We start from the raw sequence: 26,897 nt of genomic DNA on the forward strand, positions 1-26,897 counted from the left end.
AGTCTTTGTTCACTTTACAATAAAAAAGAAATAAAGAAACAAACAAAACCTCGGTATTCATTCTTTTCCTACTTGGTGTATCAACTTTCACGGTTGCTAAGCAACAGAGCCTATGGCAGTAAAACCCGCTGAAAGGTAGACCTGTTCGAATCCACAGCCAGAACTCTTCTGTTCTCCTTATTTTCAAGGACTTGGAAGGATCCAGTCCAGGATTTCCAACAGAGCCATTATTGAATGGTTGTTTATCTCTTTGCTGCTCTGCGATTGACTGGAGACCTGTCCAGCCCCCCCCCCCCGACAGGGGTGTCAAGTAACAAAGTACAAATACTTCCTTACTGTACTTAAGTAAACTTTTAGGTATCTATACTTTACTCCATTACTTATTTTTCTTCCTACTTCTGACTTCTACTCATTTTCACACCAGTATCTGTTCTTTCTATTCCTTACATTTTTAAATCAATCGTTACTCGTTCCTCTTGGCTTCGGTTTAATGTTTCTAAATCTTTATTTCCCGTCATGTGCTCCATCCAATGCAGATCATTGGCTCCGCCCACATCCAGTGAAAACTAGTGTGATTGGATGAGTCATAGAAGGCAAACACTCATTGGTTAGCTAAAGGAAATCATCAGAAGCCAGCAGGTGTTCTTCAAACTGCTAACGTGAATTGTCTCTGCCATGCTACAATGTGGGATTCAGAAAAAGATGTTGAAATGTCTGAAAGGTCGGACACAGGCGAGAGCGTATCGGGAGACGGAGACCAACCAGACCTCCCTCATCCTTGGCCCTATCTCAGAGGATTATAGAAATAGAGCTTTCAGTTCATATAGCGGCATCTGGCTGTTTTTTTAAAGGTTACTTTATACTTTTATACTTTAAGTAGTTTTTGGAGCACATACTTTTTCACTTTTACTTGAGTAAAGAGGTCAAGTTGATACTTTAACTTTTACCAGAGTGTTTTTAAGCTGCAGGATCTAAACTTCTACTGAAGTAACAAACATGTGAACTTTTGACCCCGCTGGTCTGCAGACAGCTGGAGACCAGCACCACTATGGATGATGATGGAAGAGGCTTCCCAGCATTAATGCAGGACCAGCAGGTTCTGCAGCAGCTTCTTCCCCACCGCCATCACACTGAATAAACTCTAAATCACGTCACAGACTCTGCATCACACCAAAGCAACATACTGCAGATCTGCAGCATAGATATTCATGCTCTGAAATTCCAGATCTATGAGTTTTTTCTCTCAAACTGTTTCCATTCTGATTGCTGCTGATCTAAATGTTCATTTCACTGCTAAGCTGCTCATTCAGTCTGACAGCTGGACTAAACCAAATGACAGCCTGTATAGAAAATGACCATAGAAGCTGTCTAACAGAGAGACCTTTGCTCCCTCTACTGGTGAGGTAGCAGAACTACACCATGACTCCAACAAATAAACAGAACCAGAAAACAGAGGAAATGATGGAGGCGCCAGAACTTTTAATTAGTAATTTAGCAACTGGAATAGATCATTATAAACCAGATATGACACAAAGCAGCAACACTTTAAACTGGGACTTAAATAAAGTACAGGCACATCAACACAAAAACTAAAGCAAAGAAAAGAACATATTGGTGATAAAGGACAACATAAAGACAGACAGAGCATCCTTCATTAAAGCCACTGATAAAAAAGGCACTTTTTCATTTTTTTCTTAATATCTGACCATATTTAGCTTATTTTGGACCAAATGGGAGACAAACGAGTCCATCCTGGACCAACCAGAGCTTGGCGTCTTCACTGCTATTGTGCTAAAGCTAATTTATTCAGGTCTCAAAAGGGCAGCTGGACGTTAATAAAGAGCATAAAAAAGAATCAGAATGACGAGGCTTTGTTAGCTCTTCTCTGCCGTCGGTTTCCATCATTGTTTTCAGTCTGAGTCCAGCTATTCAGGTCAGATCCAATCAGTTAACGGTCAGCGGCCGCCTCGCCGTGGGGGAAAGGGGGGGGTCGCTTTAAAACATTTTAACTTCCAATTATTCTGGCATCATGAAACAGGTGCAGATGGTTTAGAGAAAGACTCTGCAGGACTCTGGCCTGAAACAGGAGATGCAGGACGATGCAGAGCTTCACACTAAATGATGCTCAGGCAGCATCAATAAGTTCCTGTCATTTTATCCTAATTATTTTTATATCGTAATACTAAAATTGGACATAATAATGCATATACTTGGAAACTTTATAAAACAGGGAAAAAGGAATAAAAAAGATAAAAACATTCAGCAGCAGCGGAACCAGAGCTTTTCTATCACTTCTGGCCACTTGGTTTCTGCACCGACAACACAGACAGAAATACTGAGTTTTGCTGTAAAACAACTAAAAACGAACAGAAATGTTTGTGCAGCGAGTTTCAGTCATCCTGATGCTCAGACAGCAGCAGCTTCTCTCAGTCTGTCCTTCATGGACTCAGCAGACAGAAACATCCAGCTGATGGAGACTCCTCCTTCACTGCTGCATGTTGGAACCACATGAACGCTGATCTGCTGTTTAATGTTTGAATGAAGTGTGCAATACACCCAGCAGGACAGCAGGGGGAGCCGGTGAGCTAGCGGTCATCCTCAGTTCACCAATAGAACATCTTCATATGTTGTTGTTCTAAAAAAAAAGAGAAAAAGGTTTAGAATCAGAGCTATCTCTATAGTTCTGCTGCTATAGGCTTAGACTGCTGGAGGACATAGGGACCCCTTTTTCATCATTCTGCTTCATTCTATCTCTATTCTCCCACTCTGCAGAATCTGTTAGTTCAATCTCTAACGTTCTGCTCTCTCTGCTTTTTCTCATAGTAGCTTCATCTGGTCTGTTCCTGTTTGGCTGTGACTCCATCCTGGAGAGAAATATCAGCTGTGCTGCTGCCATCAACACCTTTGTTTCTAGATGTTGGAGCTTGGCCTGTTTTCCAGTGTAGTCCTGTTTCTCTGACTGTGACTAACTGGATGTGCTCTCTTCATCCTCTGACATGGGAGCTGGCTCGGAGCTCGTCTGCCTGGCTGTGTGTTTCCTGGACGGGGCCGCCTTTTACAGCTGCCTTTTGTATCTATGCTTCTTTTTCTATGTCTGCTTCTGTCTCCTTGAACCCCAGTGGGCCTCAGCAGATGGCCGCTCACACTGAGCCTGGTTCTGCTGGAGGTTTCTTCCTGTTCAAAGGGAGTTTTTCCTCTCCACTGTCGCTACAAGCATGCTTAGTGTGAGGGATTGCTGAAGAGTCAATGAGTCGATGCAATCAGCTGGTTTTCCTTAGATAGAAAACTTTGAATCAATCTGACTGGATGATCTGGTGAACTGGAAAGTGACCTGAGATGACATGATGTGAATTGGAGCTATAGAAATACACTGAATAGAATTGAGTCAAAATGAGAAGAAGAAAAAAAAATCACAAAAGATCAAAACTTAAAGATCAAACTCTAAATTGTGAATCAGAAGGAAGTTTAAAGTCTGATCTGGACGTTTGCTGTGAGCCTCGGTGGAGAAAAGCAAAAAATAATTTTTTTAATCTTTCATAGGAAGAGATTTAAAATGAGGAGCAGATAAAGATGGACGCCTCTGTTCTGGAAAAGCCTCTATAGAAGCATCTAGAACATGATGGAGAACCTGAGCATCTCCTCCATCAGCTGCTGGAGGAGCTGCTGGAGGAGCTGATGGAGCTCCTCCAGACCATCTTCAGGTATTTATAGAAACATTTGATGTGATTCAGCTGAAGCCTCCTAAGCTTCAGTCTCCCTGCAGCTCTTCCTGCTGATGGTCTGGTCCGTCTGATCTTCTCCTCTACCTGGACCCGCCTCCATGTTACCCCCCCCCCGGCCCTCCACCTGAACATCAGTGATGGCGAGGCGTGTTTGATGCAGAGCGGCGCTCCTCTGCTTATGTTCCTCCTGGAAATGAACCCAGCTGACCTGTCACAGCAGCAGAAGAAGGAGCAGGGAGACGTCTCCACCCCCCTGAACTTCCCGGAGGTCGGGGCGTCCGTACACTCGGCTATAAAGGCGTGCAGGTCGGTGATGTGGATCGCTTCCTGGGTTTGGTGCTGAAAGCAGAAAGCAGAGCTCTACTACACCTGGATAAAAAGGAGAACCGGTGAACGGGTCAGGGACTCACCTTGATGGTCTCATAGGCGCCTGTGATGAGGGCGATGAACAGAGACAGCACCATGTAGATGAACAGGGAGATGAAGGTGTAGAGGTAGAGCTGGCTGAACACCCACACCAGGGTGCTGCTCTCCTGCATCTCTGAGAACGTCACAAACATGTCGTCGCCGTTGATGAGGGAGAACAGGCACTCCGACACCATCGACAGCGAGCGAAACTGTAAGGAGGGAGAGCGACCTTTATAAACCAGACGCCATGATGCTGCTCAGGAAGGAGCTTCTCTGGTTCCATCACAAACTAAAGCTTCTGCTCCAAAACCAACACTTTACATGCACCCTGAACGCACCGTCCCCACCGTAAGGCACGGTGGTGGCAGCATCATGCTGTGAGAATGAGGTGAACTGCAGATTCCAGAGATCCAAACCCCTAAAGGCTCATTCTGTAAGAGGCGGATCTATGATGGACGGACTGTGGCTGAAAACCTTCCAACCTATTAAAGACCTTCCAGGACCGATCATCCCGCCCTCACGTCACTTCACTAAACATTTCGTAAAATAAATTAATCTGCTGATAAAAATGAATAAATTACAAAATTATATTAAAAAACTTGTATTTAGTTTTATTTATTAGGGATTTTTTGTATTGGATGAAATATTCATTAATTTATTACTAAGAGCATTTATTTCATTTTGAATCAAACACGTCATTTTTAATGAAAGTCACTTCCTCTAAATCTGTAACGGAAATTAAAGAATAAATAAAATAAAAAACTTTTAGCAGAATTCTACTTTCTTTAATTATCCTTTAAATTTGGGTTAAAAACCAACAATTCTAAAATAAAAACCTTCAATGCAGCGATAGTTGATCTCTCCAGGTCAGCCAGGCCAACTATGACCTTAACGACCGCCTTTTCAGAGGAATAGGCCAGTATCGGGTGTTTCAGGCCAATAATGACCTCAGTGACCTCCATCAATAAGGGGCGGAGCTTGTTTTCCAGTTTATAATGTGTATTTTTTCTAAGCCATTAAAGGCTTTTATTGGGCTGCTCTATAAAGCTCTGAACCATTTTCCTAAACCTGAAGGATCAGTGATGACTCAGCATAAAGCTCCATGGATGCAGGTCTAGATGCAGGTCTGGATGCAGGTCTGGATGCAGGTCTGGATGCGGGTTTGGATGCAGGTCTGGATGCAGGTCTGGATGCAGGTCTGGATGCGGGTTTGGATGCAGGTCTGGATGCAGGTCTGGATGCAGGTCTGGATCCAGGTCTGGATCCAGGTCTGGATGCAGGTCTGGATGCAGGTCTGGATCCAGGTCTGGATCCAGGTCTGGATGCAGGTCTGGATGCAGGTCTGGATGCAGGTCTGGATGCAGGTCTGGATCCAGGTCTGGATGCAGGTCTGGATTCAGGTCTGGATGCAGGTCTGGATGCAGGTCTGGATCCAGGTCTGGATGCAGGTCTGGATGCAGGTCTGGATGCAGGTCTGGATGCGGGTTTGGATGCAGGTCTGGATGCAGGTCTGGATGCAGGTCTGGATCCAGGTCTGGATCCAGGTCTGGATGCAGGTCTGGATGCAGGTCTGGATGCAGGTCTGGATGCAGGTCTGGATCCAGGTCTGGATGCAGGTCTGGATGCAGGTCTGGATCCAGGTCTGGATGCAGGTCTGGATGCAGGTCTGGATGCAGGTCTGGATGCCGGTCTGGATGCAGGTCTGGATGCAGGTCTGGATGCAGGTCTGGATGCAGGTCTGGATCCAGGTCTGGATGCAGGTGTGGATCCAGGTCTGGATGCAGGTCTGGATCCGGGTCTGGATGCGGGTCTGGATGCAGGTCTGGATGCAGGTCTGGATCCAGGTCTGGATGCAGGTCTAGATCCAGGTCTGGATGCAGGTCTGGATGCAGGTCTGGATCCAGGTCTGGATGCAGGTCTGGATGCAGGTCTGGATGCAGGTCTGGATCCAGGTCTGGATGCCGGTCTGGATGCAGGTCTGGATCCAGGTCTGGATGCAGGTCTGGATGCAGGTCTGGATGCAGGTCTGGATGCCGGTCTGGATGCAGGTCTGGATGCAGGTCTGGATGCAGGTCTGGATGCAGGTCTGGATCCAGGTCTGGATGCAGGTGTGGATCCAGGTCTGGATGCAGGTCTGGATGCAGGTCTGGATCCAGGTCTGGATCCAGGTCTGGATGCAGGTCTGGATGCAGGTCTGGATGCAGGTCTGGATGCAGGTCTGGATCCAGGTCTGGATGCAGGTCTGGATTCAGGTCTGGATGCAGGTCTGGATGCAGGTCTGGATCCAGGTCTGGATGCAGGTCTGGATGCAGGTCTGGATGCAGGTCTGGATGCGGGTTTGGATGCAGGTCTGGATGCAGGTCTGGATGCAGGTCTGGATCCAGGTCTGGATCCAGGTCTGGATGCAGGTCTGGATGCAGGTCTGGATGCAGGTCTGGATGCAGGTCTGGATCCAGGTCTGGATGCCGGTCTGGATGCAGGTCTGGATCCAGGTCTGGATGCAGGTCTGGATGCAGGTCTGGATGCAGGTCTGGATGCCGGTCTGGATGCAGGTCTGGATGCAGGTCTGGATGCAGGTCTGGATGCAGGTCTGGATCCAGGTCTGGATGCAGGTGTGGATCCAGGTCTGGATGCAGGTCTGGATCCGGGTCTGGATGCGGGTCTGGATGCAGGTCTGGATGCAGGTCTGGATCCAGGTCTGGATGCAGGTCTAGATCCAGGTCTGGATGCAGGTCTGGATGCAGGTCTGGATCCAGGTCTGGATGCAGGTCTGGATGCAGGTCTGGATGCAGGTCTGGATCCAGGTCTGGATGCCGGTCTGGATGCAGGTCTGGATCCAGGTCTGGATGCAGGTCTGGATGCAGGTCTGGATGCAGGTCTGGATGCCGGTCTGGATGCAGGTCTGGATGCAGGTCTGGATGCAGGTCTGGATGCAGGTCTGGATCCAGGTCTGGATGCAGGTGTGGATCCAGGTCTGGATGCAGGTCTGGATCCGGGTCTGGATGCGGGTCTGGATGCAGGTCTGGATGCAGGTCTGGATCCAGGTCTGGATGCAGGTCTAGATGCAGGTCTGGATCCAGGTCTGGATGCAGGTCTGGATCCAGGTCTGGATCCAGGTCTGGATGCAGGTCTGGATCCAGGTCTGGATGCAGGTCTGGATGCAGGTCTGGATGCAGGTCTGGATCCAGGTCTGGATGCAGGTCTGGATGCAGGTCTGGATCCAGGTCTGGATGCAGGTCTAGATGCAGGTCTGGATCCAGGTCTGGATGCAGGTCTGGATGCAGGTCTGGATGCAGGTCTGGATGCAGGTTTGGATGCGGGTCTGGATCCAGGTCTGGATGCAGGTCTGGATGCAGGTTTGGATGCGGGTCTGGATGCAGGTCTGGATGCAGGTCTGGATCCAGGTCTGGATGCAGGTCTAGATGCAGGTCTGGATCCAGGTCTGGATGCAGGTCTGGATGCAGGTCTGGATGCAGGTCTGGATGCAGGTTTGGATGCGGGTCTGGATCCAGGTCTGGATGCAGGTCTGGATGCAGGTCTGGATCCAGGTCTGGATGCAGGTCTGGATGCAGGTCTGGATCCAGGTCTGGATGCCGGTCTGGATGCCGGTCTGGATGCAGGTCTGGATGCGGGTTTGGATGCGGGTCTGGATGCAGGTCTGGATGCAGGTCTGGATGCAGGTCTGGATCCAGGTCTGGATGCAGGTCTGGATGCAGGTCTGGATCCAGGTCTGGATGCAGGTCTGGATGCAGGTCTGGATGCGGGTCTGGATGCAGGTCTGGATGCAGGTTTGGATGCGGGTCTGGATGCAGGTCTGGATGCAGGTCTGGATCCAGGTCTGGATGCGGGTCTGGATGCAGGTCTGGATGCAGGTCTGGATGCAGGTCTGGATCCAGGTCTGGATGCAGGTCTAGATGCAGGTCTGGATCCAGGTCCATGGATGCAGGTCTGGATGCAGGTCTGGATGCAGGTCTGGATCCAGGTCTGGATCCAGGTCTGGATGCAGGTCTGGATGCAGGTCTGGATGCAGGTCTGGATGCAGGTCTGGATGCAGGTCTGGATCCAGGTCTGGATGCAGGTCTGGATCCAGGTCTGGATGCGGGTTTGGATGCGGGTCTGGATGCAGGTCTGGATGCAGGTCTGGATGCAGGTCTGGATGCAGGTCTGGATGCAGGTCTGGATCCAGGTCTGGATGCAGGTCTGGATGCAGGTCTGGATCCAGGTCTGGATGCAGGTCTGGATGCAGGTCTGGATGCAGGTCTGGATCCAGGTCTGGATGCAGGTCTAGATGCAGGTCTGGATCCAGGTCTGGATGCAGGTCTAGATGCAGGTCTGGATCCAGGTCCATGGATGCAGGTCTGGATGCAGGTCTGGATGCAGGTCTGGATGCAGGTCTGGATCCAGGTCTGGATCCAGGTCTGGATGCAGGTCTGGATGCAGGTCTGGATGCAGGTCTGGATGCAGGTCTGGATGCAGGTCTGGATCCAGGTCTGGATCCAGGTCTGGATGCAGGTCTGGATGCAGGTCTGGATCCAGGTCTGGATCCAGGTCTGGATGCAGGTCTGGATGCAGGTCTGGATGCAGGTCTGGATGCAGGTCTGGATGCAGGTCTGGATCCAGGTCTGGATGCAGGTCTGGATGCAGGTCTGGATGCAGGTCTGGATGCAGGTCTGGATGCAGGTCTGGATCCAGGTCTGGATGCAGGTCTGGATGCAGGTCTGGATCCAGGTCTGGATCCAGGTCTGGATGCAGGTCTGGATGCAGGTCTGGATGCAGGTCTGGATGCCGGTCTGGATGCAGGTCTGGATGCGGGTTTGGATGCAGGTCTGGATGCAGGTCTGGATGCAGGTCTGGATCCAGGTCTGGATGCAGGTCTGGATGCAGGTCTGGATGCAGGTCTGGATGCCGGTCTGGATGCAGGTCTGGATGCAGGTCTGGATCCAGGTCTGGATGCAGGTCTGGATGCAGGTCTGGATCCAGGTCTGGATGCAGGTCTGGATGCAGGTCTGGATGCAGGTCTGGATGCAGGTCTGGATGCAGGTCTGGATGCAGGTCTGGATCCAGGTCTGGATGCAGGTCTGGATGCAGGTCTGGATGCAGGTCTGGATGCAGGTCTGGATGCAGGTCTGGATGCAGGTCTGGATGCAGGTCTGGATGCAGGTCTGGATGCAGGTTTGGATGCGGGTCTGGATGCAGGTCTGGATGCAGGTCTGGATCCAGGTCTGGATGCGGGTCTGGATGCAGGTCTGGATGCAGGTCTGGATGCAGGTCTGGATGCAGGTCTGGATGCAGGTTTGGATGCGGGTCTGAATCCGGGTCTGGATGCAGGTCTGGATGCAGGTCTGGATCCAGGTCTGGATGCAGGTCTGGATGCAGGTCTGGATCCAGGTCTGGATGCAGGTCTGGATGCAGGTCTGGATGCCGGTCTGGATGCAGGTCTGGATGCGGGTTTGGATGCGGGTCTGGATGCAGGTCTGGATGCAGGTCTGGATGCAGGTCTGGATCCAGGTCTGGATGCAGGTCTGGATGCAGGTCTGGATCCAGGTCTGGATGCAGGTCTGGATGCAGGTCTGGATGCAGGTCTGGATGCAGGTCTGGATGCAGGTTTGGATGCGGGTCTGGATGCAGGTCTGGATGCAGGTCTGGATCCAGGTCTGGATGCGGGTCTGGATGCAGGTCTGGATCCAGGTCTGGATGCAGGTCTAGGTGCAGGTCTGGATCCAGGTCCATGGATGCAGGTCTGGATGCAGGTCTGGATGCAGGTCTGGATCCAGGTCTGGATGCAGGTCTGGATGCAGGTCTGGATGCAGGTCTGGATGCAGGTCTGGATGCAGGTCTGGATGCAGGTCTGGATGCAGGTCTGGATGCAGGTCTGGATGCAGGTCTGGATGCAGGTCTGGATCCAGGTCTGGATGCAGGTCTGGATGCAGGTCTGGATGCGGGTTTGGATGCGGGTCTGGATGCAGGTCTGGATGCAGGTCTGGATGCAGGTCTGGATGCAGGTCTGGATGCAGGTCTGGATGCAGGTCTGGATGCAGGTCTGGATCCAGGTCTGGATGCAGGTCTGGATGCAGGTCTGGATCCAGGTCTGGATGCAGGTCTGGATGCAGGTCTGGATGCAGGTCTGGATGCAGGTCTGGATGCAGGTCTAGGTGCAGGTCTGGATCCAGGTCCATGGATGCAGGTCTGGATGCAGGTCTGGATGCAGGTCTGGATCCAGGTCTGGATGCAGGTCTGGATCCAGGTCTGGATGCAGGTCTAGATGCAGGTCTGGATCCAGGTCTGGATGCAGGTCTGGATCCAGGTCTGGATCCAGGTCTGGATCCAGACCTGCATCCAGACCTGCATCCAGACCCGCATCCAAACCTGCATCCAGACCTGCATCCAGGTCTGGATGCAGGTCTGGATGCAGGTCTGGATCCAGGTCTGGATGCAGGTCTGGATGCAGGTCTGGATGCAGGTCTGGATGCAGGTCTGGATGCAGGTTTGGATGCGGGTCTGGATGCAGGTCTGGATGCAGGTCTGGATCCAGGCCTCCAGCATGGTTTGCTTCTGAACAGCATCTCAGAATACTGGCGGTTTTCGGTTTTCCATTCGTCACCAGAAACCATCCCGGTCCCTCCAGTCGTGTCAGAGAGGTTTTCTAATCTCACCTTTACGTGATACGGTCCGAGTACGATCCAGCCGCAGAAGCAGTAGCCCAGGTAGATGACGGCCACGCAGCAGCAGAAGCGGATCACGTTGGGGAACGCCGCTCGGAGGGTGATGATGAGAATCTGCCGGAATCATGGAGGTGTTTACAGGAACGTTCTCCGACATAAGAGCCGCAGTGAGGGGGACTTACGTTGTACTTCTGGAAAAAGGTGAGGTAGCGAATGACTCCCACCCACACCAGCAGAGTGGAGGTTCCCAGCAGGATGCCGCAGATGTCATAGGATGAGAACATCTGCCAGGAGAAAAACAACATCTGCACCAATTATTTACAATAAAACACGGCGGTGGCAGCATCATGCTTTTACTGCACTAATAAGCAAATAAAACCCATAGTTTGTTGTGGTGATGCGGGACCTTTGATTCGATGCCGATTTTGATGACGCTACCGGTGATGGTGAAGATGTCGCTGATGATGAGGAGGATATACCAGCCGTTGATAAACTCCAGCCGGTCCGCCCAGCACACCTTACGGTCCAGAGTCTCCCTGAAGTACTGCACAAACTCCTGTAGAGGGAGCCCAACATCACCATCATCACCATCATCATCACCATCATCACCATCATCATCATCATCATCACCATCATCATCCTCATCGTCATCAGTCATACCTGCTGCAGCACGATGCCGCGCAGCACGGAGCGTCCGCACAGGAGCAGAGACAGCAGGCAGACCAGAGAGACGGCCACGTCGAAGGCAACGCGTGTGAAGTTCTCAGCTGTGGAAACACGGTTGGACTTTAGATGTCTGCAGATCACAGAGGCGGGTTCCTCGTTGGACTGAACTTTGAACTTTGACTAGGCCGTTCTAAGACAGGAAAAGCTTGGATCTAAACTAGTGTTTAGTGATAAACACAGAACTGAGGCATAGTTTTAAAAAAAAAGCAATATTAACCATCATTATCAAGCCGCGAATCTTTGATTAGTTTAACTAGTTTGTTAAACTGAAACCAAAAATGAAAAAAAAAAAAAACAAAACAAGAAAAAAATAAAAATAGATCTAGAAAAAAAACATGTTTTCCATTTTCCTCTGTGGTCAGAATTAAGTTTATTTCATATATTCATTCATCCTATTTACTCACAAAAAAGTTTGTTTGTAGACCAGATATTCCTTCTTCTCATAACAAACCAGATTCTTTCTCAGGTTTATTCATAACATGTTAGTTTAACCAAAGTGTCTGTAATTAGTTTTGACTCTGACTACTTTCCATTATTGTCAGTAAGGAGGAACGAACGCTGCTGGATCAGATCAGGGCTGATTACGTTGCAATAAGATGAACTGTTCTCTCTTTACAAAGATAAAATAAAATGCTGATTGAGTGAAATCCATCGATCTCTGTCCGTTTAACTGGAATAAACGGTTGAACACTTTTTTTCCCGCTTCAATTTGGCGTGACGAACAGGATCTGAACCTGTGCGGTTGGATTTCCCGCTACACCTGCTAAATCACATATGGAGAAAACTAATAAAGAGATTCATCTTCTTTCTGTTTTTGCTTTTGGATCTGAAGGAACCTGCAGGTTTTTAGGAGTTTGGGACGGAAGCAGTGGAGGTCTGCGAAGGTCTGGATGCTTTATATTCTCAGTTTGTGACGTCGCAGAAACGTTAAAACCTTTAATAACTGATAACAGCAGGAACATCTGTCTGAGAAACATCAGCAATGGATGCAGGTTCAGGTCGAACGTCCGTCACGCACCTTTTACTCCAACATTTCTAACATCTCCATTTCTAAGCACTTTCAAAGCATCATGGGATGCAGTCTGGAAATGTTCTTTACTGGAGCTTCAGCCGAGACTCTGAGTCTCCTTCACCTCAGAGTTGGAAACCTGAATTTATACATTTCCTGGTTTTTCATTCTTGGTGCAAATTTTACACAAAAACTAAAAGAATGAATGAATGACACACAGATGATCTGTCTCACTGTTGTCTGTTTATCATCATTTTGTTGACTGAAAAATACTAACATATTTCTAAGCTCACACAATGGAAAGATTCCAAAGAGTTAATAAAATCAATCCTCTGGACGTTGTTTCCTCGTTTGAAGACGTTTCTCTTCCATCCAGGAAGGCTTTATAGATTGGACCAGAAACCAAGACTTATTTTGGCTTAAGGCCTCAAACTCAACATCATTCTGACATTTTGAACTGAAAAAGCTTCCTGGATGGAAGAGAAACGTCTTCAAACGGGAAAAAAAAAAAAAATCAGTGGATTTTTTTTTTTTTTTTTTACTTTTTTTTAGAATGACTTTGACCAAGAATCTTCATCATCACACAATAGAAAGAGTTTTAATATATCCTCCACTGTTGAACACGTCTCAACAGGACGGCCACTGTCTGATTTTAATATACAATTAAATTTGATCCACACTGCATTTAACCCATGGCTCTGGGCAGCAGCGTGGGATTAAGGGTCTTGCTCAGGGACCCAGAATGGCAGTCTGTGGGAGTTGAACTCAGAACGTCTGGGACCCAAGCAGTGACCAGTCTCCTTATGATCCATTATAGAGCTTTAAACTGCAGTTTATCACCGTTTGTTCAGAGGTAGGTTTAATATATATAACCTCAGATTATGATTCCTCCAAAAGATGCTTTAATTTATGTTGTTTAATGACGCGGCAGTTGAGGAGGATAATCCAGGTCCAGAAATAATCCAGGTCCAGAAAGTTCCGCCTAGTTTTCCTTTATCCTGTTGACTGAAATTGCAAATAATTGGAGCTAATCTCTGTTTCCTACTTTCTGGACCTGGATTATGCAACAAGAACGATAAAATCCCATCTGGCCGCTACCGACCATAGAAGTACGTCAAACAGCCACCTAAGTTACCATAAATCCCCTGAGGAGGAGCTTTAGTGCCATTTTTATTTCCTCCACAAACGGTTTTAATTTTATGGAACCTTAAACACATCATTTTATTTTCTATCAAACAGGGCAGACTAGCAATAAAAATATTTACAGAAATGTTCTGAACCCTGCCGTCCTTTGGTGCGTCTTTGACCGACAGTCCGGCGAAGCAGCATCTGGCGGCAGCCATGTCTGGATGATGTGATGCTAGTTATGCTAACTGAAGCGACTGATGCAGAATAAACTCTAAAAACTAAAAGTTTAAATGAATCCCTTTAAGATCAAAGCTTTACAAAAACAGGAATAAAAACAAAATGTTTTTTATTCTCTATCAGTGAAGAGTGTTTAACTGATGACAGGAAACGGCGGCTGCAGTGACCCACCGTGTCCAGAGACGCTGGGATCTTTACATTCTCTGATCACCGCCCGGTTTTCTAACCAGATCTTCACCTTTCCGCTGTGAGCCTTGTTGTCCATCACTATCTGGAAGCAGAACACAAACCGTGCAAAACTAACCATCCTGAGAGGATTAAACGTTTCCTTCGTATGGAAGCAGAGAGATGAGAGTTGCTCCGACAACCTTCACCTGAACCTACTGTGATGTGGAAGGTGTAGCAGTCTGGGATCTCGTTGTTGATGATGGTCTGTATATTGATGGCCTTCAGCTGGAACTGGATGGTGACGTTGATCAACCTGAAACAAACGGAGAACATCCATGAAACCAGGAACCATCTGCAAACAGATAAGGGAGCGAATGTGACCCTCATCAGATACAGCAGCCCAGCGACGACTCGCCAACAAAGACAGAAACCATGAGAAAGATGAAGCCTTACTTGTGGAACTTGAGTGTGAAGTTCTTGTAGCTGTTGGTGAGCTGAGTCTGTGGGACAGAGAGCGGATTCACGCCGACGCAGTCTGGAAACGAAGCCGACAGGCAGGGAGGTCAGGATAAAGACGCGTTAATTACAGCATTATGTGTGAGAGGAGAGTTTAATACAGGGATGGAGTCTAAAAGCTCAACATGTAGCGCTGCTGAAAGGTTTCACATGTCTCTAATGTTTAAGTCTGGAATGAAAAAGATTCAGCCTCACGTCTCTGAGAGGAAAAATAAAGATTACAAAGAAGTTAATGAGTTAAAAAGGAAATCCTGGATTAAATTAACAGAGAATGTGTTCAGCTGAACATGGTGACATCATTGGTGACATCACAGAAACCTTCTGAACGTTCTTCCCAACCTGTGGCGGAGGATCGCATCAGTCGGGCGGTTTGTCCGTGGCGGTCTTTGTTTTCCAGCCGTTTGGTTTATGTTTATTCTCACGCCTCAGAAATCTGCCTGCCGCCGCGTCCCAGTAAAACATGGCCGCCCATCGCCCAGCCTCACACATGATGGACTTCACTCCGCTTAATGGCGCTGATGAGCTTTAGAGTTTCCCCCGTTTCTGAGGACCTACATGTTTAAAGTCTCTGTTCTCTGCTTTATCTTTCTGCAGGTAAATCCTGTCCAGTGATTCTCACACGGCGCTGGTACCAGCAGGTCTAAAGATCAACCGTCATGGCTGCAGAACAGCTTTACATTGTTAACTGACTGGGATCCCAAAACATCTCCAATCATTTTTATTTAATCTGCTGAAGGTAACGTGGCCTGCAGGCTGAATCCTCCAGGGATTGATGAATCCACCAACAGCTGAGCAGAAACAGGTCAGCAGGTCACCAAAGAATAAATGTTTATTCTTCCAGCATAAATCCAACAGTTTAAAAACTGTAGGATCAACTTCAGCTTTTAAAAGTGTAAAATTACCATTTTTAAAACGACTTAAAGTATAAAAGTAAAAGTAATGCAGGAAAAATGTTAAGAACAGAAGCTTTGCTGCATTAAAGGAACATTTTCTACACTCATGGATGATAACTTCATTAGACTTCATTTTCTTAGTTTTATAACTAATAGTAACATTAGAGTCACATTTATACAGAAGAGGATTAGAATAAAAAAAAGTTAAGTGATTTTTAAATATTTCAGTTTAATGTGCACGAGGAGAAATGTGCACGCTCTCGCACACATTAAATAGGCGTTCCCTCTCGGGAGCAGGAACAGAGTTGTTCATGTTCATTCTGTATTTAATCTGAGAGGTTTGGCCTTTTAAAACATTTGCAACCTTTAAGGTTTAACAACATGTGGAGCAGCTTCATTTAGCCAGGATCTCTTTTCATCTCCGTCTCAATAGAACAGTTCCTTAAACTGCAGCGTTCATTCAGAGGCGTGCGGTTAGCACGCCGCTATCATCCTACGGTTAGCGCACCTGTAACAATCTGAGGGTCTATGTTGAAGGTATCATTAGCCGGATCGATCTGTCCCTTCTTGTAGTACTGCTGGCAGAGGGAGAGGGCGCTGCCGTTTCCACTCACGTTGTAGACGTATGCGTAGCGCCCCACTGTGGTCTCTGGTAAGCTGAGGTACTGAGGGATGACATCAGAGGCAGTGAGGGAAACCGAGACGTCTGATTTGTCAACGTCAGCAGGCTAGGGTTCCTCTTACCTTCTCCAGGGTGTAGAACATGTGGTCGTAGACGTCCTGCTGGGTGTAAACAGCAATGGAGTCATCTGATGACGGATCGTAGTCTTTCAGAAAGAGATGCTTGAACGTCATGGTGTTTTCCTCCTTGAAGGTGACGGCCACCTGGTTGCTAATGCCAAACACGGCTAACTGCAGACAGAAGACATGATTGAGGGGGAGGGAGGGAGCAGAAGTTGGTATCAGGAAGGACTGATCTAATGTCTGCAAAACAGAAAAGCTGGACAGGAATGTGAAAGCAGGTGAAGCCGGGTTTATTTCTCCGTCTTTATTTGTTATTCAGAGTTAAAGAGAAGGTTAAGTCTACTTTTAAGGCTAGGCTTAAAACGTTCCTTTTTGATAAAGCTTCTAGTTAGAGTGGCTCAGGTTATCCTGATCTATCTCTATAGTTCTGCTGCTATAGGATCTGCTGGAGGACATAGGGACCCCTTTTTCATCATTCTGCTTTATTCTATCTCTATTCTCCCACTCTGCAGAATCTGTTAGTTCAATCTCTAACGTTCTGCTCTCTCTGCTTTTTCTCATAGTAGCTTCATCTGGTCTGTTCCTGTTTGGCTGTGACTCCATCCTGGAGAGAAATATCAGCTGTGCTGCTGCCATCAACACCTTTGTTTCTAGATGTTGGAGCTTGGCCTGTTTTCCAGTGTAGTCCTGTTTCTCTGACTGTGACTAACTGGATGTGCTCTCTTCATCCTCTGACATGGGATCTGGCTCGGAGCTCGTCTGCCTGGCTGTGTGTTTCCTGGACGGGGCCGCCTGTGGAGCTGGTTGACAGTTGCCTTTTGTATCTATGCTTCTTTTTCTATGTCTGCTTCTGTCTCCTTGAACCCCAGTGGGCCTCAGCAGATGGCCGCTCACACTGAGCCTGGTTCTGCTGGAGGTTTCTTCCTGTTCAAAGGGAGTTTTTCCTCTCCACTGTCGCTACAAGCATGCTTAGTGTGAGGGATTGCTGAAGAGTCAATGAGTCGATGCAATAAGATGACATGATGTGAATTGGAGCTATAGAAATAGACTGAATAGAATGGAATCCCAGTACCTGAGCCGTGACTATGATGATCTTCAGCAGCTGCAGGATCAGCTTGTAGGGTTTGCGTCCTTTGGCGTGATATTTATCACACGGACTCATGAAGAAGTACTTCAGCTTCCTGCGGATGGCCTCCTCCTCGCGATCGGCGCCGACCCAGTGGGCGGCGGCCGACGGGGGGAAGCTGTGCTTGCTGTTTGCCAGGTGATCGTGCGTTCTGCTGCTGCTGCTTTCTGTGGAGCCATAGTGGGTCCCCGAGGAGAACAGGCCTGCTTGTTCCTCTGGGGAAATAATAAAAAATGGAAAAGTTAACAGAATAAATGCTTCGTTTTTACAGTGAATGTGTTTATTATCTGCTTCCCATTAAATCACAACCCAGCAAGAAACTCCATGAATATTATTGGATTTTCATTGACTAACAAAATAAAGTGGCGTAAAATAGAGAAAGATTCACGGTTTCAAAAATAAATACCCCCCCCCCGCTGAAAACTAGAGTTTCCGCTTCCATTCACTGCAGAAGCCAATCGTAAAACAAGCAACATTTTCTCAGGTGTTTACATAAAAATGGGCCTAAAAGTCTAAAACTGATAAATTGCTGTTAAAAAAATCAAATGATGTGAGAGTTTATTTTAAAGGAAAACAATATTTAAGCTGTGAAATATAATATAATAAAACAAAGCAAATAGAGCTCAGTAAATGTTAGCAGCTGTTAGCAGTTTATCAGTTATGAACAAAAAGCAATGAGCTGATTGGACGAGGAGGGGATGGATGGAAAAAATCCCAGATTCTCCTTACATGAAATGATCAGAAACTAATTTGATTAACTGATTTATTGATTAATAGCTTAATTAATTAATAGCTCAGAAAGTGAAGGTGGGGTTTTACCGCCGCTATCGAGCAGCCTGGGAAAATATTATAAAACTACTTCTGCTTAATAAATTAGCTGAACTTCCATGAATTTCCAAACTTTCCACCATTTTTCCTTCAGAAATGTTTAATGCTGCATTAAACAACGCATATCATTCGATTTAAAGAAACTAGATGCACTTTGCTCAAATATCTAATATCTATGTCTATCAACCAACTAATCCAAAAAAAATAATTCACTTGTGCAGGAAAATATTAAATAACAGAAAGTTTGTAGAGAATCAATGAATTTTCTTTTCATCTACAACAATTAGGTAATAATCCGAATTATTATCGGTTAGTTTGTTGTTTTGAGAGCCGACCTTTAGGACAGAGTGTTAGCGCCAGGCTAGAGATTTTTTAAAATATGACAACAGAGTCATAAAATAATGTGAATAAAGTCGTATATTCATGAGAATAAAGTCATAGAATTCTGAGAACAAAGACGTAAAATTACGAGAATAAATTCATAAAATAATAAGAATAAACGTCAAATTCTGAGAATAAAGATGTAACTTTATGAGAATAAAGTCACAAATTTACAAGAATAAAGTCCTAATATTATGAGAATAAAGTTGTATTTTATGACAACTCTTCCCTAAAATGAGGAAGTTGTGAAGTTTTGCATAATTTTCCCAAATAAGGAAATATTTTGTTTTTTAGCAAAACAGCAGGAAATTGTAAGGAGTATTTCTGCCTCAGGTTGCTGGTTGGAACTGGAAGCTTTCTTTCTGAAACTGCTTAAGGTTTCATGACTTCATTCTCGTCATTTTTCCTTTTTTCTCATAATTTTGTGACTTTATTCTCTGAATGTTATGATTTTATTCTCATAATATAATGCCTTTATAATCTTATAATCTTATTCTCTGAATGTTATGACTTTATTCTGGTATTAAAAAGAAATAATCTGGAGCCTGGACCTAATACTCCGTCGTAGACTTTAGGTGAAGAGAGAAACAGAAAGAAACTGTAAAAATTTTGTTATTGAAACGTTTCAGCAGGTTTCCACAGCGGAGCAGATGTAAACACGGCGCTGGAGCTGCTGGGACGTTTCTCTGGGACGTTTCTCTGGGACGTTTCTCTGGGACGTTTCTCTGGGACGTTTCTCTGGGACGATTCTCTGGGACGATTCTGGGTAAAAAAATGTCAGCAATCCCTCATCGGTGCAGAAATCTCCTACTGAGGATCAAACGCAACAAGCCAACCAGATTCCAGTCGTTGTTGGTTAAACAGCCAGAATGGGCAGAAGGTGGAACGCTGGTCTTGCTGGCTCCATCTTCTTTGACAGATTTAATTTAGGTTAGGCCTAAAACTTTTAAACCTGGGAGCAGATTCCTTTAAAGGTGTTCCACCTGCAGCACAGGTCAGCTTCAATAAGCAGTGATCAGCTTGAAGTCTGACTGCAGCCGTCCCTCCTCCTGATCGCTGGTGTGGAAACTCCCACATAGCGAGAGAGAAACTCTGAAAGCAGAACCTGCAGCTCGCTGTGCGTCTGCTGCTGTCGCCGTATGAAGGAGGAGAAGTGAGACGGAGCTGAAGAGAAGAGATGCGGTTTGATTTGAATGTTTAAATGACACAGAAAACACTTTGACCAATTTAATCAGTTATCATCAATAATCAGGAAACTATTCCCACTGCTGCTAAAATGATACATAATGCTGATCTGCAGATTATGATACGGAGAGCAAAATGAATTCACTGGCGTTTCTCTAACCTCACTAAGAATAAAATAGAAATGAGAGACTTTGATCATCAACAGTCAGAAAGATTCTGCAACCAGAAGCAATCCACCAGGAAATTGCTTCTTTTTTGGGTTCCTTGTTTCCTGAACGCTGCCTAATATCAGCAAAGACGAATCCTCAGGAGAGCGCGTGCATCCGTCTGTTTGTGATGCAGGATTTAAAAATGGCAGCTACAGGATTGGGATTATATGCTGCAAAGGAACGGCCGACTGTCAGAGTTTGCTAACGCGGGTTTTCCTTCAGGTTCACAGGTTGGAGCAGCGCTTAAAAGCTGTGAACAATGCATGATGAAAAATACACTAATAACAATGAAGTAAAACCTTAGCATAGCTTAGCTTAGCATAGCAGTCCGCCCATGCATGGAGCTAAATAAAACATGAACTGATTCCATGCAAACAAAGTCCTTAAAGCAACACTGTGTTATTTTAAACACACTATGAAACCAAACATCAACATTAATCATCAGTCCAAAGACAGACGCTTCACCCTGTGTTTCTCCAGGACCTGGTTTAGCTCCAAGGCTAACTGCCTGCAGCGAGGCTAACGGCCTGCGGCGAGGCTAACGGCCTGCGGCGAGGCTAACTGCCTGCGGCGAGGCTAACTGCCTGCAGCGAGGCTAACTGCCTGCAGCGAGGCTAACTGCCTGCAGCGAGGCTAACTGCCTGCAGCGAGGCTAACTGCCTGCAGCGAGGCTAACGGCCTGCAGCGAGGCTAACGGCCTGCAGCGAGGCTAACTGCCTGCAGCGAGGCAAACTGCCTGCAGCGAGGCAAACTGCCTGCAGCGAGGCTAACTGCCTGCAGCGAGGCTAACTGCCTGCAGCGAGGCTAACGGCCTGCAGCGAGGCTAACTGCCTGCAGCGAGGTTAACTGCCTGCAGCGAGGCAAACTGCCTGCAGCGAGGCTAACTGCCTGCAGCGGGGCTAACTGCCTGCAGCGAGGCTAACTGCCTGCAGCGGGGCTAACTGCCTGCAGCGAGGCTAACGGCCTGCAGCGAGGCTAACTGCCTGCAGCGAGGCTAACGGCCTGCAGCGAGGCTAACGGCCTGCAGCGAGGCTAACGGCCTGCAGCGAGGCTAACGGCCTGCAGCGAGGCTAACGGCCTGCAGCGAGGCTAACTGCCTGCAGCGAGGCAAACTGCCTGCAGCGAGGCAAACTGCCTGCAGCGAGGCTAACTGCCTGCAGCGAGGCTAACTGCCTGCAGCGAGGCTAACTGCCTGCAGCGAGGCTAACTGCCTGCAGCGAGGTTAACTGCCTGCAGCGAGGCTAACTGCCTGCAGCGAGGCTAACTGCCTGCAGCGAGGTTAACTGCATGCAGCGAGGCTAACTGCCTGCAGCGAGGCTTACTGCCTGCAGCGAGGCTAACTGCCTGCAGCGAGGCTAACTGCCTGCAGCGAGGCTAAGGCTTTATTATCAAAGAGGTTTCTAGAATTTCCTTCTTTCATCTGAGGAACATTACAAAAATTAGAAATATCCTGTCCAGGGGTGATGCTGAGAAACTAGTCCATGCATTTGTTACTTCAAGGCTGGACTATTGTAATTCTTTACTATCAGGAAGTCCACAAACTGTAGTTAAAAGCCTTCAGCTGATCCAAAATGCTGCAGCCAGAGTTCTGATGAAAATGAAAAAGAGAGATCATATCTCTCCTATCCTGGCTTCTCTTCATTGGCTTCCTGTTAAATCCAGAATAGAATTTAAAATCCTCCTTCTCACATATAAAGCCTTAAATGGCCAAGCTCCATCTTATATCAGAGATCTGATTGTTCCTTATGTTCCTAACAGAGCACTTCGCTCTCAATCTGCAGGTTTACTAGTGGTTCCTAGAACTTCTAAAAGTAGAATGGGAGGCAGATCTTTTAGTTCTCAGGCTCCTCTCCTGTGGAACCAACTACCAGTTTTAGTCCGTGAGGCAGACACCCTGTCTACTTTTAAGGCTAGGCTTAAAACTTTCCTTTTTGATAAAGCTTATAGTTAGGGTGGCTCAGGTTATCCTGAGCTATCTCTATAGTTCTGCTGCTATAGGCTTAGACTGCTGGAGGACATAGGGACCCCCATTTCATCATTCTGCTTCATTCTCTCTCTGTTCTCCTATTCTGCAGAATCTGTTAGTTCAATCTCTAACCTTCTGCTCTCTCTGCTTTTCCTCAGAGTAGCTTTGCCTCGTCTGTTCCTGTTTGGCTGTGACGTCATCCTGGAAAAAAACATCAGCTGTGCTGCTTCTATCAACACCCTTGTTAATAGATGTTGGAGATCGGCCTGTTTTCCAGTGTGGTCCTGTTTCTCTGACCGTGACTGAGTGGATGTGCTCTCTTCATCCTCTGGCATGGGAGCTGCCTTGGAGCTCGTCTGCCTGGCTGTGTGTTTCCTGGACGGGGCCGCCTTTTACAGCTGCTTTTTGTATCTCTGCTTCTGTCTCCTTGAACCCCAGTCGGCCTCGGCAGATGGCCGCTCACACTGAGCCTGGTTCTGCTGGAGGTTTCTTCCTGTTAAAAGGGAGTTTTTCCTCTCCACTGTCGCTACAAGCATGCTTAGTGTGGGGGATTGTATTTGAGTCAATGAGTCAATGCAATCAACTGGTTTTCCTTAGATAGAAAACTTTGTATCAATTTGACTGTATGATCTGGTTGAACTGTAAAGTGCCTTGAGATGACATGTGTTGTGAATTTGGCGCTATATAAATAAACTGAATTGAATTGAATTGAATCCTGCCTCCTTGTTCAAACATCAGGATCTGATCCAGCCTGGATAAAGACAGCTAGGACTGATTTAAAGCACTTTGTAGAAAAGGCAAAGAAGAACGAACAATCTAGAATACACATGGAAAATAATAGAATATAGTGGACTTTTTCTAGAGCTTTGTTCATTTGCATGGTTGCTCTTAAATAAACACATTCTCAGAAAATAGTTTTTATATATAAAGTAATAGTTTCTCGATTATTAAACTGCTTCAATATTTTTTTAGGTTTGTGACCCAATATTGGAGCATGAAAAACACAGATTAACCTTCACAGCCTCAGAAGTACAAGATTTATGGACAAAAAGTAAACCTGGACATTAAATTCTGTTTTGTTTTTATAAAGTGTTTTTATAATGTTTGCATTCATATAAATATACTGGTGGGATAACTTAGTATACGTCTATTTTGAATTTATAGCTGCCTGTTAACCGAGTCAAACTCTGTGTTTTAGCTGCAGAGCTGAAACTAATTCTGGGTTGGTTGGAGCAACTAGAATTATTACTATAATTAGCTAAAGGCAGATCATCTGCCTCGCTTGGTTAAATCCTGCTGACATGCTTGGTGCACCGTGTTATTTGCTGCACAACGTTTTCACTTCTGCTAACGATAGCCGGCGCTGCTGAAACCTACATGCTAACTGTGATTATCTATCAGCTTCAGCTGCAGAAAGAAGAATTGATAAAAGGACAGAGTGAGAAAAAGTTTGGCCACTTTAAACTCAACAGCAAAGCAAACAGAAGAGTCTGGACTGAAAAGCTGAATGAGCGTCCCACAGCAGTCAGCTGATTCCATTTAAAGCTGTGCACTGCCTGTCAGCTGGTTAATAAAATGGCTCATTTTCCCTGCTTTCAAAGACATTTTGCACCTTTCCTTTGGTACCGTGCCTCGTTTAGTGGCTGCTAGCTGCAGGCTAGCTAGCTACCCCCCCATTAGCCCAACTAACCAGCCTCAGTGTTAGCTCTGTGCATCTAACCTGTGCTAACGAAAACAGGAAAACCAGAAGCTATAAATAAATGTTTGAAGTCAGATGAAACTCTTTGATAAACTTATTCTGTCTCGTTAAATTCTGCTCCGCTGGAAGAAAACAGAAACAAATAATAAAAATGTTCTGTTTAACTGTTAGAATTAGAGCTAGAGCCGTTTTGCACCAATCAGATGGGGTTATATATAGATTCATATAACAGCAGATGATTATTCTGAGTTTTGATCATGCATATAGAGTTTCAAAGCAAAGTTGTTCTTCCTTAAACATCTATTTCGAAAAGCCAAAAAAAGTGTGAAGTTAAACATCCACTTTAGTGCGAATGGGGTCGTGACCTCTGTCCTGCAGACAGCTCTACAGCTGCAGGAGGAAACGGCTTAAAGCCAAATATTTACCACTATTGGGTTTCAGGTGGTGCAAAAAAGCTGCATTTAAAGGGCTACTTCCTCACAGGACTTAGAGATGTCCTCTAAGGAAAACTATTCACAATCAATCACTTTTCCTGGAGTCCATTATCCTCCTCTGCATAATGAGTTCAGCTGCTAGTCAGGCGGCGCTGCAGGAGAATCCTCTCAGTGGGGCGGGGCCTGGACGCCACCAAAGCGAGTCCATCGCCACGGCCTGACCGACCGCAGTGGGAGCAGGTTTGATGCGAAGGACGCTCAGACAAGCCGGCTCTCTGAAAATATGCAGTCCTTCTGGTCCTCCGTCGCCTTTGCTGATAAAGTCATGGAGCTGCCTGCGAATCTGTCAATCATGATGCAATCTAATCTGACCACCCAGAAGAGAGATGGATAAATCTGGTTCAGAAACACAGTTTAGTTTGTTTCACCCAAACTTTAGCAGTGAGTTTATTTCTCTCCGGTCGTCCAGATTTATCCCGAACATTTAACCCTTTAAATCCTGAACCATGAAATTATTGTAAATAAATCAGGATGTCGTTAAACTTTCCGAAAAATGTTGAATAAGTTAAATTAGATCATTTATTTGCATCAGATCTGATACATTAGGCTAGTGGGTATAATCTTTTATACATTTTCTGTTCACTTCATGTGTCTGAATATTTAAATCAATGTTTTAAATCAAAAACATCCCGATGATGATGATGATGATGATGATGATGATGAAGTTTCATAAACTCATGTGTCACACATGATCCCCTTGGCTTTAAAGGGTTAAGCTAAAAGGATCCCAGCTTTACTAAATGATGTTTACAATCAGGGGGTCAGTGAACGCACCATAACCATCGGTAAGAGTTCACTCTGAGGAAGAACCTGCTTCCTGAGGAGGAAGAAGTTACTATTAGAAAACTCACATTTAGCACTTTCTATTATCGCCCCACGGAGCCCAGAACATTTCACCTTCAGAGACAAACAAACAAAACGCTGCAATAACGAATAAATGCCTCAAACTGAAGGAAGAAAAAAGGAAGAAAGAGTTTCTGATTGCAAAAATGTCCGATTTCATAAAGTCTGAACTGTTCTGGTCTTGAGAGGAAAAGTGAAGACAGGAAACAAAAGAAGGCCGAGGAAGCTGCTCAAAGGAGAGGAGTTCTTATGACAGATGGAGGTTTTTCACTCAGGTTCAAACCCGAAGGAGAGAGCAGGAATTTAAAGAGATAACAGGAAGCACAAACATGTCACAGCAGTGTGATCTTAGAGATACTGAAGGTTAGAGACACTTTACTTACTGTTCAGCAATGTTTAACCATTTAACCTCCAATATAACATTTTAACAGCATAACATTTACCAGCAGCTGCTGATTTAACTCAAAGGTCAACGTAGGAAGGCCGTGTTGGAAGAGGGTTAATTTATACTAATTATTAATCTTCTTCGAGAATAATTAAATGAGCTAAAAACGGTAGCAGCAGGAGGAAACACTGCTTCTAGTTTTCAAGCAGACTTTTCTATCTGAAATGAAAATGAGGCCAATTTAAATCACTTGAAGGAAAAACCAACAGAGCAGCTTAAGGGAGCAATTATTCTGCATGAACAGACTCACATGTCTGGATTATCCAGCAGCCTGGATTAGTAAAACCTGCAGAAAGTCGCCATGTTTGCAGTTAGTCAGACAGTAAATGCAGCAGTGGCTGTTATTACATCAGGTGAGTCTGTTATTAAAGCCACTGATGGTCAGTTTATGGGGGGAAACCCAAGCTGACGTCACTCTGTGTGTAAAACATCAGCAGCTGCTTCCTGGATGCATTTATCGGCTTTTCAGCTCTAATAATCCAACTCTGCCTGTTTTCCAGTTTAAAGGAAAAGTCCAAACATATTCAGATTTCAGAATTCACTATTGTTTTTACTGATTAAAGCTAAATTCATGAACTAATGAGTTTTATGTATAAATAATGATCCATTGATTATTCCTCCTTTACAGCCTGATGATGATGATGATGATGAGGATGATGATGATGGTGATAGAAACACTGAGATCAACTGAAGGTTTGTTGGGATCTACAGCAGATTAAACAAAGTTTTCCTCCAACATTTCAGAAACTAAATCAAGATAAAACATGTTGATCTTTTTCCTGAACAGAAAACAGGCAGAAACAAAGAGGCGCGTGAGCAGAGATGAAAGTAAATAAACATTTTACCGGAAGAGTTCCGGCGTCCTGCCGCCGCCATGGAGCTTCAAAGAGGTCGATAGATCTTAAAAGCACAGAATCTACTCTGTTAAAGTCTAAAACAACAGCAGCTGTAGCTCTAACTGCTCACCAGCCTTTCCGCTCTGCTGGTCACGTGACTGCGATCTGCTCAGCTGACTGGGCGGAGGTGGTGAGCACGTGATCACCACACTTTCTAACTGTTCTGTTTACATCAGAGGAGCATTACTGGAATAAAATAGACTGACTGACTGAGTAACTAACTAACCGACTAACTAACTGACTAACTAACTAACTAACTAACTGAATAACTAACTAACTATGTGACAGTCCTTCTTTTCACTGTAGACAAGCCATGATCTGCTTATCTGTTCTCCATTTTTCATTTGGATGAAATAATAGCTGCATGAATCATGACAGCAGACAAGATAGAGGAGAGCAGGAGGCGGGGTTACCAATCTACTCGCTCTGGAGAGCAGAGTTCGCTGCTTTTAGATGTTGTCTCCAAAGTCTCCAGTAGCAGAAAAAAGTCTCTAGATTTGGCGCTAGGAGCTTTTTAGAAATCAAAGTGCTAGAGGGGTCTGAAAAGTGGCTAAATATAGCGACTAAAGCGCTAAGTTGGCAACACTGCTCTTTGCATGGTTTGTTTTCAAA

General features: G+C 46.0%; 1 protein-coding gene across 1 annotated transcript; it reads right to left on the bottom strand.

Moving 5' to 3' along the window:
• Window positions 1-1,459: 1,459 nt before the first annotated feature.
• Window positions 1,460-26,401, bottom strand: LOC119774277 (mucolipin-1-like). Its single transcript, XM_038271712.1, has 14 exons — window positions 26,235-26,401; window positions 17,286-17,554; window positions 16,214-16,381; window positions 15,978-16,134; window positions 14,514-14,595; window positions 14,277-14,373; window positions 14,064-14,163; window positions 11,453-11,559; window positions 11,199-11,348; window positions 10,975-11,076; window positions 10,784-10,906; window positions 4,133-4,339; window positions 3,931-4,061; window positions 1,460-2,635 (listed from the first exon to the last, which is right to left on the bottom strand). Exons 1-14 carry the CDS (start codon window positions 26,263-26,265, stop codon window positions 2,599-2,601), a joined length of 1,761 nt encoding a protein of 586 aa, XP_038127640.1. The 5' UTR covers window positions 26,266-26,401; the 3' UTR covers window positions 1,460-2,598.
• Window positions 26,402-26,897: the final 496 nt, after the last annotated feature.

The sequence above is a fragment of the Cyprinodon tularosa genome, unplaced genomic scaffold (genome assembly GCF_016077235.1).
Source record: "Cyprinodon tularosa strain WSP-4 unplaced genomic scaffold, ASM1607723v1 ctg807, whole genome shotgun sequence".
In the NCBI taxonomy this organism is placed as follows: domain Eukaryota; kingdom Metazoa; phylum Chordata; class Actinopteri; order Cyprinodontiformes; family Cyprinodontidae; genus Cyprinodon; species Cyprinodon tularosa.

Coding starts and splice junctions, on each gene's coding strand:
- LOC119774277 (XM_038271712.1), bottom strand. CDS start 26,265: ATGGCGGCGGCAGGACGCCGGAACTCTTCCG. Junction 17,555..26,234: donor AGGACGCCGGAACTCTTCCG/GTAAAATGTTTA, acceptor TTATTTCCCCAG/AGGAACAAGCAGGCCTGTTC. Junction 11,349..11,452: donor GCGGCATCGTGCTGCAGCAG/GTATGACTGATG, acceptor CTCCCTCTACAG/GAGTTTGTGCAGTACTTCAG.